The sequence below is a fragment of the Fistularia commersonii genome, chromosome 5 (assembly GCF_037954325.1).
Source record: "Fistularia commersonii isolate RoL2024-O1a breed Wild chromosome 5, RoL_Fcom_v1.0, whole genome shotgun sequence".
NCBI lineage: Eukaryota > Metazoa > Chordata > Actinopteri > Syngnathiformes > Fistulariidae > Fistularia > Fistularia commersonii.
In genome coordinates, this window is record NC_141288.1 from 13,223,281 (window position 1) to 13,243,524 (window position 20,244).

The 20,244-nt window shown below is 40.6% G+C and overlaps 1 protein-coding gene across 2 annotated transcripts in view; it reads left to right on the plus strand.

The window, feature by feature from the left end:
* The first annotated feature begins 781 nt into the window (after window positions 1–781).
* Window positions 782–20,244, plus strand: part of gas2l3 (growth arrest-specific 2 like 3) — a 28,638-nt gene continuing 9,175 nt past the window's right edge. Inside the window, exons 1-2 of one of the 2 annotated variants that reach the window (XM_086146890.1) lie at window positions 782–890; window positions 14,538–14,592. In XM_086146890.1, coding sequence (XP_086003016.1) covers window positions 14,569–14,592 — 24 coding nt within the window. In that variant the 5' untranslated portion in view covers window positions 782–890; window positions 14,538–14,568. Of the gene's footprint in view, window positions 891–12,595; window positions 12,749–14,537; window positions 14,593–20,244 lie in introns of those variants that run through there. The other variant, XM_086146889.1, reaches the window with a different exon arrangement.

The following is a 20,244-nucleotide window of genomic DNA, read 5'->3' on the forward strand; positions in this document are numbered from 1 at the left end:
AAAAATAGAATGGTAACTGAAAATTGTCAACAGTATTTGTTTGAAAAATTGGGAAAATTGTGCGTGAATGGTTGTCTGTCTGTTTATGTGGCCCGGTGATTGACAGTCCAAGGTGTAGCCTGCCTCTCGCCTGATGGCAGCTGGGAAGGGCTCCAGCATCACGCATGACCCTGAGTAGGATGAGTAGTCAATGGATGAATGGATGGTTGGATTTGTTTGAATACAGAATCTCATCATAATCACCATAATGTGTTTTTCAATGGAAAATGTTCAAAGTTTTGGTGGACAATGGCAGTACTAAACCATTTCTTTGTGGTCATTAAGCTTATAGTTAATTTAAATAACATATATGATGATATAAACAGAATATAGATAACATAACATAACATAAACAATGCTCTAAAATAGATTAATCCATAATATTAAAAATTATAGATACAACTGTTTTTTATAATTCTTATTTTATATTCAATGTACATCTTTGTTTGCAAGTCAACAAAGCGAACAGAGTGAAACGAGAATATATTGTAAAGCAAGTTTGACGTGAAATTCTTACAGCTGCCGGAGGACGATCTAAGAAACAGGCTGAATCCAAGCCGCAGTCCTCTGTTTATCTCAGTTTACTGTGAACGCCGCTTCCTACAAACCCAGCAAGGATGTTTTTCATGTAATTTTGCGCCCATTCAGTAAATTGACACGCAGGTGAGTCTGGCCCCGCCCCTAGCAACCAAGCGGCGCTCTTATTGGCTGATTCGAACAGCGCTGCCCACAAACATACAGCAGCGGAGAAACGCGAGTAACTTGATGGTCGGAGGTCCAGCTCGAGATTTCCTCCGGATAAAAAGCTTCTTTAGGTCGTCTCCAACGCTGTAAACCCACTCGTGATACTGGTAAGTGAGAGTTGTTACATTGTGTTACACTGCAGAATCGTCATTTGCGGAAAGTTTTGTGTGAAAGTTGTCGCCTCGCTTTGCCTCTAGGAGGTTTTCTCCCTTTTCCCCCCCAAATCCATGCGGGAGCCTCGTGGAAGCTAACGGGGATCCGGGAAGCAACGATGTAACACACAGTTTTTAGTAGTTTTTTCTTACCGAATATTGTTGGAATGCTATTGTTGACATTATTAACTTAAATTGATATCTCAGTGCGTCCCCGAAGTTGACTTTGTCAGGATTTGAATGTTAAGTGACATTTTGGAGACTTAAATGTTTTGTATGTTGTTGATTCAATGGAAAGATGCTGCTGTCATCAGCTGATTTAAATGGCGGTCGTGCTATTCAGAGTAGTTTACAGCTGCATTTGACAGACGTAAACACAGGTAATTGTGTTTGACAAGTCCATGCGTGCTTGTAACGCAAACACATGCACACACGTACGCGATTATCAGGTGAGAATAAATAGGAAAAGAGGATCAGTGGTTTACACCTACATATTTGAGTTGGCAGGTAATGCGGGGGCAATGAATTGCCTCAGATAAACTTCACAGAGGGTAGCAATTCCACTTCTTGATGTAGCTTATCTCCCAATAGATAATTTAGTTCCTATTTATTCATTTCCACAGTGCCTGGTGAATATAAGTTCAACCAATTTAATTCTACGATTTAAATCAAATGTACGTTCCCCAGTAAATTCCTTTTTTTTTTCTTCTTTTTTTCTTCAGACACATTGTTCCTGATTTTAAGTATGCACTTGTTCAATTTCCCTTTTTACTTTCTTGGGGAGAATTTCTTGTCTTTTGGCCTCTGTTAATTTATTGTTTTTGCTTAAGAAAACTTCCTGTCATTTTTTCCTTATTGGGAAATTGTCTAGAAAACTTTCCCTGAGAATCAGTGACATGCTATGATTCAGGAAACACTCATTTGAGCTGCTGTTGAGCTGTGATGCAAGACCGAAACCCACGTTTTTCCAATAAAACTGGAATTATACAACTGACTATTTCCATTCATAATCTAGCAGTTATTGCATTTGTTTTTTTATCCTGTGTTGTAATGTCTTTAAGTATTCAATTTTATTAAAAAGCCTTCGTAGTAGATTGATGCATTGATGTTTTTTGTTTACCTTGCAAAGAAGACAAAAATATAATGGTATGTTTGAGAAACATTCATTGTGAATCCAGATAAATGTTTTTGTCATCAAAAAGGTTTAGCTTGCTGATGCGTTTGAAGACCATTCAAGGAAATTTAGTTCAGCGGGAAGACAAACACAAGGGACAGTTTCAGCTTCATGTGAGCACATTTTTATCACAATAACATTTTGTGTATCTGTGTACTGTAGTTGTTTATAGTTTGCTCTCAACAGCTTTTTGATTACACCAAGATTTTGATTGATTGCATTTTAAAAAGTTATTCAGAATTGCCCCCCCCTCACACACACACACAAAATGATCCATATTGCTGGAGTGTTTATTCTGACAGAGCAATCATGCTGCACATATATGAAACATGAACAACATGTAAGGTTTCCTGCTCCAGGAAAAGGGATGAAGTAAAGGGTCAGCTGCTGCTTCCTACACCCCCTCATATTTATACACACAGACAATGATGGGTTCATTTTTCAACCTTGAATTTGCAATGTAACAACTTGGAAGTGGCATTTTATCTTTTATTGACATTTTCCTCTCTAAACTTTTTGAGCCAGGAAATGACAAAAACTACCATTCACATGCTGTTCAGAAAATGCCATTGCCGTTGTTCCTCAACAACCACATTTAATCTGAAATTTAACATTGATTTCATCATCAATTACCTAATCCAGTCAAAGTTTTATTAACCAGCCCAGCTGTTGACAAAGCAAACTAGAATCTAGGATCGTAATAAGGTGTGTGTTTAGTTACTTGAAGTTGCGGCAAGATATCAAGATATTTGTGCTGCACTTCATACAATCCATAGAAGCACAGGACAAAAGCTGAAATGGAGTGCAGCTCTGTTCCCACTGCTCTTACTGAAATTAAATGCTGCTGCTTGTGGACTTTCTCCAACCATTGAGTCACAAGTCAAGACTTAATTACAAGGTAACTCAGTTTGTTTTCTAACAAGCAGGGTTTTTTTTTTCTTTTTTCTGAGAGACACACAACTGATGAATAGAGAATCATCCAGAGAGCACAAAAATGAAGGATGGGTTATTTATTACTTCTGCCAAAGAGGTCATGCAGTTTTGGGTAACATTATTTAGAAAAACTAATGGGTTGATTTTCATAGCTCTTGGTGCAAAGGAGTTTAAATGGGCCGAAGATGCATTTGTAGTCAATCTGACTCACAGAACACCTTGACAACACCTCAGCACTGTTGAAAGGACAGCTTTTTCTTATGCATCTTACAGTCTGGGCTTCTGATGATCACGTGTTTTAGAATTACTCTCCGCATTGGTTTTTGGTTTCCAAATTGTATTGGTTTTAAAATGTCTGCCCATGTGTTTGCAACCTCAAATTAGATAAATGTTTTCAACTCTTGCTAGAATCGCAAACATTTTGAACAATGATCTGGTGGACAGCAAAAAATGTTCATGACTTCCTGGTCCCATTTATTGATCTGTATTTGGCATGTTAATTCTTTAACAGGTTATAGTAATTTCATTAGAATTGCACTAACATATTCACCTGAGTAGTATGACAATAAGACAATCCCTAATTGGCAAAGAGCTTCCTTCGAGCCTATGACGATCAATGCTCTAGCCAAAATCAATACTTGGTCATCATCCTGTCATAATGATTTGAAATGCACATCTGTGACCACATGGCTAGCAGTACACCATGTCACTGTTTCGGACCGGGCTGTCTGTGAATGAGCTCATACAAGCACGAGTCCGGCTGTCTTCATTATCTCCATCTGCTTGATCTTTGGCATCAGGCCTTGCATTTTGGGTACGCCAAGGCTGCTGCAAGAACTTAAGACCCACACACATACAATGAGACAAAGGAGGCTTAATGAGTTACATGCATATGGGCACATATGGGCTGTGTTGCTGCGTGTGAGGCCACAATGGAGATCATAATGAAATCGCAGATTACCCCTCATTCAGGGTACATTGTGTGTGTTCATAGGGGTGATAACAAATGTTGCTATTTCATAAGATTTTAAAAAGAGCTCTTCTCCCTTTTTAGTGGAGTTAGTTGTCATTTTAGAAAAAGTAGTGTCTGTAAAGTTAGAAGTTAAACTTCAGATTTGTCTTGCGGTTGTCTTTCCCATCTAACAGTTCTCACGCTGCTTGAGTCTGTTTTCACTCAGCCAGCTCACCTTGTTATCAATGACCATATGGGTCTAGTTGATCTTATGGCAGATAAAGGAAAGTTGTATTCTGTGAATTTAGTTCAAACTGCCTCATTTTTGGATGACGCAGCCGTGACATGTCAGTTTTGTATTTTCCTATTCTGAACGTTCACGCAGGAGGCAGTGGATGTTTCTTAACCAAGTTTGATTACGATGAGCAGCAGCAAAGCTACTACGGTGGATCTTGATTGGTGTGGGTGTAAAAATAAAGTTGAAGTTCAAGCAAGTTTGCTGTTATGGTAGGACGACCAGATGGAATATGGAAGTTCTATACTATAAAGAATATCCTTTTGAAGAACCTATGTAAACTTTGGTTCCTACTATTAAAAAACAGCCAATGAGGGATTTGTCATTGTTTTAATGAAACACTCTGCATTGATACTTTCACTGGTACTGCTTGAAGACAAATATAAAAATGATGCATGAAGCAAGATTTTTCTTTTTGTAACAATGCATATTTTCTGTTATCAAATGTTCGGACTGAAGAAAACGTATGTCCCATTTCAACATTAGAAACTGGAACATTTGTCCTCCCTATAATACAGAAACATGAAAACTGAAATATGGGTTTTTTTTATGGACTCCCCCATCATAGTTTGGTTCGTGGGAATATGAGTGCCTTGTTTGACACACAAAAACTCTTTGTTGTGTGTGTGTGTGTGTGTGTGTGTGTAGATCTTCACTGGTGCTGCTTGACATCTGTGCTAACAGGAAGAGGATACTGTAATTGAGAGGCAAACAGCGAGCACATGGAGTTTGTCTAACCAACATGATAAGCTTAAATTCAAATAAGCAAATGCCAGTTTGCACTCCGTCGTGATAAAGTTACTGTATTGCAGTGCGTGTTAGCGCTTGAGTTGAAATAGAAAGTTTGTGATTTATTTATTGTTTATTCATTTCATTGATGAAACTTTATTTATAGTTTCATTTTGTCATTCCCTCCTGAAGTTATAATGGATTACTTGGCATTTGATGAAATTTGTAGAGGATAGAAGTTGTTGCAGCATATATAAAACATCAGATTCTGTTACTGATGTGCAGAGTTTTTCCACTGCTCTGACTGCATAGACTGCCCTAGGGTGGTGCATCTTCTGCAGACAACTTCATTGATTTACAGCAGCATCTATCTGTCTATTTGTCTGCCTGTCTGTCTGTCAGTCAAACAGCTGGAGCATATATCGACAGTATATATGATTGGAAGTGAGATCATACTGTTGGGATTCTTAAACATACCTCAAGACCACCCTTAAACACAAGTTTAAATTAACAATTATTGCCATGTATTGCTAAGAAGGCCCCTTGTCTGGATAGCTCATGAAAACATCTGTTTCTGTTTATTTATGTGGATGTTGCTTCAAGTTTGTTGCTTCAAGTTTGTATGACTATATTTTGTAAAGTTTCATAGTTATACAAAAAAAAAAAACAACCTGTCAGTATTTATCGTTTCTAAGGTTTGCCCCCACCTCAAGTTTTAGCTTTTATGAAGCTGATCATTAAAAAAAAGGTGTCCCAGTTTTGTAATCCGGTAATTTCCAGTGCTACACACGCTCCCAGATTACGGAAAGACAAAGATGTTTCACCGCTCATACAAGAGGCTTCTTCAGTTCTGAAGAACTAAAAGAAATGGGTCTGATTATGCTGACCCTAATGGGCCCTCAACCTTTCACATTTCCATAACCTGACCCTGGGACGGGGCTGTTTGATAATGAGAGACGTATCTAACCCATCACTGATGAGCAGCAGGGCTTGGATTGTATTTTCGAGGTTGAAGAAGTCTAGTACCTTTAATAAGCAACACCTCTCATTGGTCTGATTAGATGAAATAAAATGACAGCAGCAGAAGGCATATAATGGCAGAGTCATGTTTTACAGTCTTTTTTACAATTTGATTTTTGCCTCTTTTGACAGAAGTTGATGCTCTAATAGTTAGAGCTCTAATAGTTAGAGCATCAACTACAGCTATCAGAGTCTAATAGCTCAGCAGCCTAAAGGGTGTCATGGCGAACCAAAAAAGCGGAATACCTTGGATCATAAATAACTGTTGCTGCACCTCTGTTAATGAGAGGAGTTTCTGTTATAAAGCTTTTTGAATGTAAACAGGTTTATTTTTAGCCAATGCCAGTGTCTCAAACTGGCAGTTCAGTGAGTTGGCCATGTGTGTATTAGGTCAGGAGAAACGGTCCAGATTGGGCACCCTGCCAGGCCTGCTTCAGTTTCAACGCCGTTGTGCTTGTGTTTGTCACTTCTGACTGACTCACTAATTGTAATCATGTAAAGAAGGAAAACAAAAATTTGGAATGGAAACAGAAAATCGTTAAAATACAGGCATGTGATTAGCAATTTGGCAGATGTGTGCCACAAGGAAGTCCTGAAAGCTTGACATTTTGAAGAAGGAGAAGAAATGCCTTCATTGTCACATACAGCTATATATTGAGCATAACATCAGTACAATTTGACCGCAGCATTTAACCCATCATGGATGAACCATGAGCAGAAGGCAGCGGAACAGCGCCAGGGAGGCAGTTAGGGGTTCAGGGTCTCGCTCGACAACACTTCGACAGGCTAGGAGGAACCGATTATCGATCCACGAATGTTCGGTTCCAAGGATGACTGCTCTAGATTTTTGTGCAACCCCAGTCACGAGTCTGAGAGTCCCAGCTCTAAACGTAGGTAGGTTACTGGGACATAAACACTTGTCTTTCAGGTCACGTTCCTCCATGTTTGAAAGAAAACAGATCGGATGATCTGTCGTCTGACAGTATCTCACAGCTCATTCATTCATATGTTTCTCCAAACAGGATAGAATATCTCATTGTATCCCATTTAACCATTTGAGGAACTGTGATGATTTACACTGTCAAAGGTGAGCTGTGCCGCTCACCTCATAAGTTTGTGTATTCAATAAAGCCAATATCGACGACCGCTTATTCAACTCAGGGTTGCGGGGAATGCTGGTGGCTATTCCAGCTGCCATAGGGCAAGAGGCGCGGTACACCCAGGGCCACGTAAACAGACTGACATCCATTCACTCTCATTCGTGTAATTTTCACAATTTTTCCACGTGAACTGTCGCATTTTTTGGACTATGGGAGGAAACAAGAGAACCTGGAGGAAACCCATGCAGACACAGGGAGAACATGCAAACTCTACACCGAAAGGTCCCGTTGGAATTGAACTAGGGTCCTTCATCCAGAATATCATATCGATCAACTATTTGGATTTACTTGGTACCTGTGCTTACTTGCTATCTTGGTGTCTTCAGATTGCTGTAATAGGGATACAACCAGCTACTATGTTGAATTTACATTATTAGATGATCATTATTTCCAGAAACCAAACAGGCTGGTTTGTCTTTATTTATTAAGATCACGAACATTTTCAATGCAATGTGTTCAGCAAAGACTATAAACAGTTATGAAGAAGCTAATATTTTGTAAATGTCTTCTTTAGCCAACAAAGAAAATAGTCTGGGTTTTGATGAGATAATAACTGTTTTTTGCTTATATTTTGTAGCTCGAATCTGAAAATGAACTATTTCAGAGTGGTAGTGAAAAAATGTTGAAATGAACGCTTTTGTAATTTAGCCTGTTTTTACATATATAGCTTTAATTATGACCTTTCAAATAATTGAAAGTAATATGCAGGCACTGGTTGTAAGCCTTCAATGGTTTTTTCCTCCCATATAATTCAAGGCTCATTATCTCCTTTTTATGACAGGGTAAGACTCGAGGGTGATGGAGATTGTACCACCACCATGCAAACGTCTGTGCAGTGTGAACTGATCTGGAATCAGGCAGACAGGGTCCTATGCAAGGGCTAGGGTTCTGGGAACCTGGGCAGGCATCCCGATCCTGAGTCAGCACCGAGAAGCTTTGAAATTCTAGAGGTGATGCCGTGGTGTGAAGTGAGCCTGAAGATTAGCATCAACAAATCAAAATGGGATTGGCAGGTGGTCCCCGCTCATTCAAGCCTTTAATATTGGCTTTACTTCCACTGCCTCACCTCTAAAGGAAGAATGCTCCAACAGGGATGGCAGGATGGAGCCAAGAAGTGTTTTCAGTGTCCTAACTGAAAAGAGGGAATAGTCCTTTGCCATGAAGAAAACCTACGTAAAGTTGCGCCTGCTCTGCGGAGAAAGAACTACTATTGAAAGTTTAGTTTCATTGAGGATGAGGTGCTTGCTTCGCCTACACACTGTAGATGTATATTTACTTTTGTCATTCTCCTCCACTGAATGAATTTCTCCCTTGACGTCGTGTAGCTGGGGCCCCATCTGCAATGAAAGGGGGGGGAGGCTGTGCTCTAAATGAAACGCTCCTTCAACAAGATAATTAAGTCCAGACACAAAGGGCTCAGCAGGAAGGAGTTTAATAGAGAAGGAGTTAGTATTCTCCAGGGAAAAGCATGGTCCAGCAGAACTCGTTTGGACTGCAGTGAATGGGAAGGTTACAGAAGGTTCATTGGGCTCTTGGCGCTGGCTGGCAGCCACCTCACTCTGGATAACGGGGACACAAATATATTATTCCATTTCTTCCTCACGTTATTGAACTAAATACCTAAAAATATTCATGGTCATACCAAAATAAGAAATAATCAACTGAATCCTAGCAGAAAAGCACACATGCAGAAGAAGCAGAGAACACAGCCCAGCAGTGTGCAAGCAACCAAACGGGTAAAAAAAATTATTTTTGCTAGATCAAATAGCAAAAGGACATCTTTGGAAATGCATGTGTGGCTTGTCTGAATTACAAACAAGAGTAGGTGGGTATTGGGCTGTAATAAATCTAAAATTGAAGGACAATCAGTTTATGCATGGAAAATTTCAAGAAAAAAAATTAAAATCGAGAATTTGATCAATAGCTCTACAGTTTTAAAACAGCAATTCCATCATCCCCCTGTTGACTCTAGCTTCAAGGCCACTAGTAAGGAAGGTGGAGGGAGGGCAATGATAGCAGATGCGCCCAATGATTTTTACTTCAAGGGAATTAAAGGATAAAAGGAGTGTTTCCTTTGGAACCCCCACCAAAATCACTGGATGTACTACCTCATGGTCAAACTAGTATCTAGCTCACGTTTTTGCTGTTTTTATCCCCGAGACTCACTGTGCCAAGTGGTGTAAAATCAAAAGGACATCTGGCAGCATTCTACTTTTAACATCTTACATCATGTGTTGTTTTTTTTCCCCTAATTTTTGCACTTATGCACGGGTGCACACATTACCCTGCTGGAGCACCACCGGCGGCATGCGTGTGCCACGTGCTTGGTGTGTTGTGATGATTGAGCAGCATGGACGTGGATGCGCTCTGCTGTCTGGAATAGCTCTGATCCTCTTAACTGATTACTAGCTGCGACTATAGAGCGAGGTGACCTGCGTGGGCAACATGCAGACAGATGTCTCACCCCCCACCCCTCCAGTAAAACACACATAAATACAGCACGTATGTTTATTTCAGCCTGCAAGGAAGCCCTTTCTTCGAATCAGGTCAAAGTCCATTATAATGGTCACTTAAACCCGAACAAAAGATCTTCATGTTGTATATTCAGCACCTTTTTGGGGGTATGACTGAAACCCCAGGAGGAGACAATAGACCTCTATCTATACATTTTGAAAGAAAGATGATCGTCTTTAATATACCAGTAGGGTGCATTCAATTTTTGGATAGTTTTGCTAGTAACTGGTTTCTAAAAATCTCAAAAAGGTAAGCTAAAATGGCCAATATAAACCCATATGTAGTTGTGATGATATTTTGGAAATATTAATATCTGGAAAAGCTGCCTGATTGCTCAAAGTGTTCAAGGCCATTCAGGTTGTACTCTGTTACGAGTTTTTCAGGTATAGAACCTGACACAAGTCTTATTTATTTTGCTCAAAACAAGAAATTCAAGCTTGTCTGCCAAAATCTGACTCAAGTCTTTTGTGTTCCTGGTTTCTGTGCCTTATTTGCTCAGTTAATCCCTGGCCTTAGTGATGGGACTCTTACTCCATCATAAAATCACACAAATGTGGTAAAATCCCATTCAGCGCTGGGGATTTTTTTTTTTTGTTTTTTTTGGAGGAGCTCAAGATGGTTATGTAAGTTGATCCAGAAATTGAACCAGCTGTGTTTTTGGTGAGAAAACTTTAGGAACAAAATTATAAGAACTGCTTTTTGAGATACGCATTGTTTTGCTGACATAACTCTGATCCGTAGAAATACTGCATCACAGATGGGTGTGTGGAGAAGACTATGTCAGACATTGTCTCTTGCAGCAACCATCGGGGAATGTGCGTGGTGGAGCTCCATTGCATCCACTCCTGGCCTTTCAGTAGAGCCACTCCCAAGTTCATTCCATCCATAAAATGCGTTTTGTTTTCAGCCGCCCCTCTTTTGGCCTCGGCCACTTCCCCTTCCTCCGTGTCTGACATTTGACTGTGTGTGGGAGCCTTTCGTCCCTGTGGGGAGTCAAGCTCTCAGTCTCTGCTGGGGCCCCAGTTGCACACAACTGGAGTCCAGAGCCAAAGATTTGCCCTTTCTCTTTTGTTGTTGAGTGCAAATGGTTCACAAGTAGAGCCATTCTGGATTCTTCTTCCCCTAAATGTCACAGTTCTTGATGTCAGTGTTTCCAGTTATTCTGGTTCCCCGCCCCCCCCCCTTCACACGTTGAGAACATTTGTGAATTGTCAACGTGCTTCTTGAATTTTTCTCTCGCTCAGTTGGTGGCAATTTATTATTTAATTTTTCTTATTTTAATTTTTTTTTTTTTTTAAATGAAGAGCGCCGCGGTTTGATATCCAAGTTGAGCTGTAATTCACCCATGGGTGTAAAAGGCTCCAGTTTTAGTCAGATGAGAATATATCCTTTTGTTTCTTAATGCTCCATTTGTTCATGATTTGCCTGCATTTTATGTAAAGTAAAATATAGGGGTCTCAAGGGTCCTAGGCCTCTTACTAACAGATGGGACCCTCTGAAATTTTAAATGTGCTTTACTATTTTTATGTAGTGTTTTTGGTGTTTAAGCATAAAAAGAAATTGTATCTATCTTAAATAACCTCATGCTTATGACAGTGCTTTTCTGTGTCAAAGGAAAGAAGTGGAAATTCACATTCCCCTATTTGTTTTATTTCTGTTATAAAAATGAAGCTCCTCAAATCAACAGCACTCTAATTGGCGGGTCCCTCTTGAAAGGAAACCTATCAGCCAAACAATGCACCTAGAATATCCTATCACATATTTTACAATAATTGCAGAGACTTTGCTGTACTACTGTTCACATTAAAGTCACTTGGTTCTGCTAGCTTGCTGATTCAACTGTGGATCACAAGTGTAAACTCTGACAGACTAGAATCACACTACATGTCATGTAATAGATCATCAGCAAACGCTTGCATTGATTACATAGTAGATAAAAATTAAAGGCATTTGATTCTTTACCCCTTTTTTCAGTTATTGTAATGGAAAAAAGAGCGATGCTAAATGAAACCATAGTGTTAGTGATAGGCAATATGGAAACTGAATATCTTGATTTACAGAAGCCCCTTTTTTATATTTAAATAAATTTAGATATGGATGGTGGTGGTCAGGTAATTCTTTGCTTACTTTGCGTGTCATTTCTGTTAAACTTGTGAGGATATCTTGTAGCTGACTTTTTTCTTTACCAACTTAAAGCACTTTCCAGTGATGTTTTCAATACCTGAATTTGATGAGGTAAATCAAAACGCAAAAAATAATTTGTCTTAAAGAAAATAAAATTTCCCACTTCAGCAATAATTGTGCTAAAGATACAGATTGAATGGAAGTCTTTGCCACCCGTGCCCATCACTTCAACCCATCACTGTCATACACCAGATGGAACCACAGGACACCCTGATCTCTCCCCTTATTCAAAATGGTACGTTTCTACTGTTATCAGAATAGTCACCTAGAACAGCTGGATGCTAAACATCTGTAATCTCACATTTTCTGATCAAGCAATGTTGGAGTTTGTATGCTTTAGTTGAAAAAAAGTCATGCCTCTTGTCAAAGTTTCGATATTTGATGTAGAGAGCGTAAAGGGAACACACACACACCTTCAGTATCATTCCATCCACTGCAGCCTGATTGGGGAGTTCCTTTTGCCTTCGAGATGTGAAGGACCTGTGTGTGTGTGGGGTGGGTGGCAGGCTAAACAGAACAATGGTGGCTTTGTGAGAGGGTCCCACCGTGACAGGATTGTTGGGGATGGGGGTGGGGGGCAGTCAAGGCTCAGCGATGCATAGCCACTTCATGAGTCAGGGCTCTTTTGCACCTCCTCCCGCTCCCATCCATCCTCCCTCCCTGTCATTTTCTCACTGCCTCTCCCTCCCCGCTCTCTCGCAAAAACCACAGCGGCAGCAGGCACTCTGGCAGAACGGCTCTGAGCAGTTGCCGGATTTGGTAGCTCAGCAATGACAACAATGTGCTTCTGATGCTGAGAGAAGTTGTGTTTTGCAGTTCCCTCACTTGTTCCTTCACAGCTTCTTCTCAGAGGTAAGTCATCTGGTGTTGTCATCTTTCCCATCTGGCTCTCCGCCACTGACTTGCATCTTTCTTGGGTGCAGCGTCGGTGTCGGGTGACTGGATGTAGCTCTCAGGCAGGCCTTTGATGAACAATCAAGGCTGTTTTTGTAGGCTCTGTGGTCGTGCAGGCATTTTGGCATGAAGGCATAGGGAGCTTTTTCAGTCTTTGCATGATGACATCATTAGAAAACACCATAACACAAATGCAAAAATATTGCATTACAGAAGTTTTGCAAACCCACTTTGGTTTTGAATTCTTGTTGTATGAGGCGATTCTTTTGTGGCTGTGTGTGAGTTTGAAGATGGGGGTGGATGGGGGTGGCAGTGGCGGTGGGGGAACTATTGCCTCAGCTGTGTTGACCAAATTAACTATGTTATTGAGACCTACACACTGTAATTGCTTTCTCCCCAACCTGCCATCACCACAGCCTCTCTTTGTCAAACACACTCACACACCCATGAGGACAGCGGCGTGTCAGGGTAATCCTTCACATCCTGCGTGGGAAAGGGCAGAGAAGAGCGCTGCAGCTCACCCCGTCACTTCCTCATGAGAAAGTCTGATCTCGTAGAAACAGTGCATGGGCTGATTTTTACCCAGAGGGCTGGTGGTTGTATCTCGGGAGCCTGTCTGCCGGGTTTATCCTGTTTATCGGTCACTGCAGCGTTCCCTCATGACCACTGAATCGCCCCTCAGGAAAGACACTTGGCCACAGATTCTTAAAGTAAATCACAAAGACAGAACACTGTGCAAAATGTGACTGTTCTATGGATGATCTGAAATTGTAATTCTGAATAATTGGGATCAGTTATTAATGATCAGATGTAGTTGTCAGGTTGGACTTTTCTCAAATAAGTCTCCCTCGATGTGAAAGAAGACGCAAAACAACAGCACTGGTTAAATTAAGTTACTTGATGAGAAAATAAGGTTACACTCTAAATGGATTGGCTGTTTGTAAACGGTGAAGGATGCAGGTCATTCATGGATAGACAAAGGCTTCAGTGTCTCCAATAATCTATTGGATTTATTGAACTTCTGACACCTTCCGTGTCCTGCTGGCCCATAGGTAGCCGATGTTATTAAATAAGTGTGTGTGTGTGTGTGTGTGTGTGTGCGCACATATGTATGTATGGGGTGTTTATATGTCTATGTACACATGTATGTGTATATACACACATATGTATGTATGTTTGTGTGTGTGTGTACATGTATGTATGTATGTACAAATGTTGCACATCACTCAGTCATCATTGAGTTGCTGCTGATTGAAAGGTCTCATTGGTTGGAATATCAACAAATTCCCTGCCCTTACCCTCGGATATCCCCATTACTTTTGTCAAAGTATCGCTTGTGAGGGGGAAAAAAGCTTTGCTTCTCCAGCCCAATCCAATAACTGTTCTCTATGATTTCATGGAAAAGTTTCACAACCTTGGAGCAGACAAACCTCGTGCACCTCAGTGATTGATTGTACCACACATGAACAGAACCGCTGGAAAAAATTAAATCTGTGATCGACTGTTCCTCTTTGATAAGATGACTTGAGGGATCTGCTGTTTCTCATCAATATAAAAGTAGATCAACCACATCTGCTGCCTGATGAATATGCTGCATGATCTTGAAACATTAGGACATCCATGCAAACTTGTCTGATGTCAACTCGGGAGTTTGTCATCCACTGTGAGCTACGTTGCGAGAAATGTGTATCTGGGATTTTGATGAGTTAGTTGTTTTTCTAATTTTTTATTTTTGTTCTTTTCACAGAATGAAAAAAGTGAATCATCAGTGATCAGCCATGGCCGTCCAGACTGGCATCCAGGTATCTTCATTGTATAGCCACACACGGGATTACTTGGACAGAGTGCTAGCTTGATATCAAAGTGCCAGAAAATGTTGCTGGAGTGCACCAAATTTTATGTGTAGCTTCCAGGGGGGCGGATCCCTGTTTGTTGTATCTTAGCAGTCAGTCAACAACAGTATCTCCAGGCCAAAATGAGAAGAAAGTCCCAGGGTAATAGTCAGTTATTCCAATTAAATAAAGAACTCCAGACAACTGTCTCTTACCCAACAACTGCTACAGGCCCACCTGTGTTACAGCATGCTGTCTTGTTGTTGTTATGCATGTCTGACGTTCCATTACCCAGGACCCTGAGGAGCTTCTCCACACATGTTTTTTGGGGGGGAGCGGGTGGAATGCGCAACACTTTCCTCACCCTCCCAGCAACCAAATGTCAGTCCCGCAAATATCCAAAACAATGAACATATCGAATTACAGCTTTTGTCACATGGTCGCAACTCTTGAAGAAAGGCTGTCCCCTCCAACCCTGTCATTGGGGTTGGAATGTCTGGGCTCGCCCTACCCATCCTGGCCCACAGTTTTGCAAAGTATGTATCTTGACGCAATGTGAATAATGTGTCAGGAAGCATCTTGGGATAATGTAGTTTTTGATGAACTGTAAATGTATCCTTTAGCTTCAGGGACAACAGTCAGTCCAAACATCTGGAGTTGGTCATCCCAAGCAATGCTTCTAACCACGTACAGAAGTTAATGTCTCGTCCTTGAGATTGTTTAATCTATGAATAAGAAAGAGCTAAGACAAATTATGTTTGTTTTGGCTTTAAGTAGGACCCTGACAGTACATGCACTAGACTGATCAGAATGTCTGTGATTTCATACAAAATGTCTTTAAAAAAACATACATATACTGGATGTGGCTTTTTTTATTACCCTTTTTAAAATTATTTTCATGAATAGTGTTTTTCACATCAACCCATACATTTCATTTTCAGCAAAAGCAGCTGATTCAATATCTTTCTTTCACAGTCTTGATGTCTTCCTGACATTTAATTTGCATTGAATGCTGGGGACTGTTACGATCTATGTGACAGTTGCTCATTGAAATCAACTTTATCGGGACACAATGTAACCACTGCTTTAACATCAATGAAGTCCTAGATTAATCTGATGAAATAAAAACTAACTGGGATGCTATCGGTATTGAGTACATGCACTTGTTTTGATACAATTTTCTAACACTATACAGTATTTGCCTTTAATATTGAAAGAATATCCGGTGTTTAATCAATATTGGCCTTATTTCTATGCATAAATATTAGTATATTTTACAAATAATGAGGATAAATGAAACTCCAGAAGTTTAAGCCATAAAAAATGCAGAAGAAGAATAGTTCACATAAAATCTGTGGCGTGTGTGTGTAAAAATCTTATCCAGGTTTGTTTTTATTTTTTTTGTATTGCGTTAAATTGATTCATATCAGGCTGAATGTGACTACAGAGGCTGTGGACACTGCAGCTGCTATTGTAGCCATGTCCGGGACTCCTCTGCTCATATCGAGCACAGTCACATGTGATAACTAAACACACTCTGACTGTTTTGGTCACCCATGCTGAAAATCTATGCACTCATGGAAATATAAGAAGGATATGCACACATGAATGGAGGAAGCAGTACAGCCCAGAGATACATTGAATGCCTGGAATCTAATCTAGTCTATCAAGTTTTTTAGTCCAGAGTGGCCAATAAAATTCACTTGCTTTTTTCAGCAAACTAAGGAGACAGTGGTTTTGGATTTTTTTTTTTTTTATTACAGTGAAAAAAGCAAAATTCTGTGTATATTTGTGTTTTGATATCTGTAAAGACAGTTTCTGCTACCCTTATACCCTTTTAAAAATTTCCATGCACAGTTTTTATAAACATGGTCTTTTTATTCGCTCTTACATTCATCTAGTCCAGGGGTGTCAAACTCAAAGCCCGTGGGCCAGATGAGGACCGTGAACAGGTTTAATCCGGCTCGCAAAGCTAAAAAATACCAGGTTTGAGGAGTGAATTGAACAATAGGTACGTAACAGTAGTTCATATGTCATGATTTTACCCACCTTAGAATAGATTTTCCCTCGTGTTGCCCCTGAGCTAAAATGAGTTTGACACCCCTGATCTAGTCCAAATATGTATTCTGATTCAATTTTTACAGTTATTTCCTAATTGGTGGCATTTGTATTGTATAACTCTGCCAGTATTAATGTCCTGCTCATAGCCTATGACCTTCCTACAAACAGCTATTGTTCTAGGAAGGCTCTCCACCTAACTGGCTCTAGTTAAGAGCATCAGCTAAACTCAGAGTGTAAATGTAATGTACAATGTTGTCTTTGAGATCTCAACAGTGAGTTGCATTTCTTTGCGGGATTACTGGCCCAACTAATGAGCTCAGGGTGTAAGAGAACGATTAACTGTGAACGCCACTAATCTGAGGGCAACATAGATCATAGTCTATAACATTAGACTACTTTAACCCTCAGTACCCGTTGTGTACTTGGATCCAGTCAGGTGACGGAGCCCAAGACTGGATTATCTCCGCTGCTGAGTTTACATAACCTCCCAAAGGTTAGAGAGGCAGCCTCATTATCAAATTAGCTGGATGTGGGAAACACATATGTTGTCGTGAATCTTTGAAGCGTCCGGCCTCTGTGACCTGTTATATAATGTGTGTGTTTGTGTGTCGGATCAGTTCCGTTTGAAGTGAAGAAACACTTTCAATTTAGAGCATCAGGTGTTTCTGCCACGTTCTCCCGCTTAATGTGTGCATTTGCGTGTGAATCAGGCAAACATCCTATTCCCTGTGATGTCCACTTCAGGTATGGTTAGCCAGTTACTTAACCTCACACTGAACTACTACAAACAAATGTCTTATTATTATAATTATTCATAATGCCCTTTGACTGATTTGACTAGTAATTTATGTTTACTCTTCATTGTATAAATTGACCTGGGTGATGGCATCGCTGTTCAGTGCACTACATTGTGTCATCGTGAAGGAGTGTTTTAGATTGATTTCTATATGTATTAGACCTGGCCTCACCTTTGTCCTCAGCGCTGCCTTTGGCCTCTTGATCTTCCTTGACACCAGAGTCATCCTACAAACCACCATCCTATGTTGTGTGGCTACACTCTCCCCAACTACTCCTTTGCAGTCACTGATCTCTTTTAGGTTATCTTGTCTACTTGCGTGCTCCTACCTCCGCTCATATAAGTTACCTTATGTTCCTGTTTTTCCCGGAAAAAAAGTGTTCACTACAGCCATTTCCATCCTCTTTGCAAGTCTACCACCATCTGTCCTGCGTTCCTATCCTGTATACCAAATCTACCCATCACTTCTTCATTCCTACTATTGCCTGCACCAACATGCCCATTGAAGTCTGCACCAATTACCACCCTCTCATCTCTGGGGATATTCTGCATCACTTCATCCAGCTCATTCCAGAACTTCTCCTTCTACTCAAACTCACATCCCACCTGTAACAGCATTGAGCATCACACCTTCAGTTTCCAGTTTTAGACTCATTAGTCTATCTGATATTCTTTTCACTTCCAGAACATTACTAACAAACTCCTCTTTCAAGATAACTCCTACTCCATTTTTCATCCTGTCAGTACCATGAAAGTATAACTTAAAGCCTGCTCCTAAGCTTCTAGCCTTACTGTCCTTCTACCTGGTCTCTTGGAAACACAGTATATCCACCTTCCTTCTCTGCAACTCTTCTCGACCAACTCTACCTTTTCCTGTCATGGTCCAGATATTCAAAATCCCTACTCTTTGTCCCAGACTCTTCCCTTTCCTCCTCTTGCTTCTTCTGAACACGCCTCCCTCTTCTCCTTCTTTGACCTACAGTAGCACAGTTTTCATTGGTTCCCTTTAGGTCATCGGTACTAATGGCGGTCGTTGTTAACTCGGGCCTGAACCGATCCTTAATGATCAGGTTATCAGGTTTGAGTCACATACTTGGTTTTGGCAAAATTTCTATGCCGGATGCCATTCCTGATGCAACCCTCTGTATTTATTCGGGCTTGGGGCCGGCTTAGGTAGACATTGGCCTGTCCTGCCCTGAGGCTATATATATATATATATATATATATATATATATATATATATATATCACAGTTAAAGCAAGAACCAGGCACCTATGAATTGTGTGGTTCTTGAGTATCCAGCCTGCACCCTGTGTATGTCGGCTCCAGTTCTTTCTGAAGTCCCAGTTAAGTTTCCAAAGCAAAGCCATGGACGGCTGTGAGCGTCAACTGTGGTATAATCACGCCCGTGTCCCGCTCAGCCGAAGGTTTCCTATTTGTTTGCAAAAAAAAAGAAAAAAACTTGATGAATTCAAGCCCGCTACAAGATCCAGCCTTGTTTTAGGTAAGGCGGTGAATGGCTTGCTCCATTATTGCTGGCTGACCTATGATGAATGTGAAGATTCAAGGCTGTACTGGAAGTCAAAGGGGTTTGGATGTAGTGGGTTGGGGTAGCAGGAGGTGGGGAGGTCATCCAGAAGTGACTTATGTAATGTCTGGAGAATTAATCATCACGCTGTACATCTGCTGTTGATTTCTCGATTAACCTCCTGCCACCTGCCAACAATTCAAGAGATGAATGCAAAACAATATGGTGGCTGTGTTAATGTGATTCATCTCTTTACGAGGAACAACATGACTCATCAAGAGTATCCATTTATACTACTGGTTTGTCAATCCATGGTGGTCAGTATATCTAATATTTGGCTGAAGATATTTGTCAATGGAGATTTAAAGGGAACTGTCACTCTTTTTAAAACAAATACGATTTTTCTTTCTTACGCACACCGTCCATGGAGCGGGAGAGGAATAGAAACTAGAAAAGTGAGCACGCAACAGCGGAGATGGATATGATGAGAGGCAGGAGTTGGATCAGTGACTCGCTCCAGGCTTCAGCTCTGGACTGCTGACCATTATGGCACTCTCATTTTATACACTGCCATCTGAATGTCTGCTTCTTCCTTCTTTGTGAGGAAAAGTCAGAGAGTTGTGAGGGTTTCTTAAAGAAGCCTGTGGGATAATAAGGGCTGGGTGGTTGGAAAGGAGGCAGGAGCCTTTTGATCTCCAGCAGAACTCACAGGTTTCAATGTCAAGAGTGAGAGTGGTGGCGAAGTGAAAATGTTTGCTTGCTGCTTCTTCACCCGAGCAGTAGCAGTAAAGGACTGACCCAGTCCCACACACACACACACACACACACACAAATACACTATATGGCCAAAGTATTCACTCACCCATCCAATTAATCAGAATCAGGTATTCCAGTCACTTCAGTGGCCACAGATATATAAAATAAAGCACCTAGGCATGTAGACTGTTTTCACAATGTTGTATGAACAACGGTTAGGGCTCATGATGGAAGTGTCTGATTTCAGAGATGCTCAACAGCTTTGATGACGGTGAAGTTGATCTCAGACTACTTTAAATACAGCATCATGATGCAAATATGTGTCTTGATATATCACCATGCAGAGTGGCTCAGGTGCATTTTTAAGTCCCCGGTCACATCAGATCACTTAGCTGCTTCAGTAGCTCACTGTTCTTAAAAGTGTTCACTGTTCTAAAACTTCACCAAGGAGGTGATACAGAGTGTGTTTATTGTCTTTGCT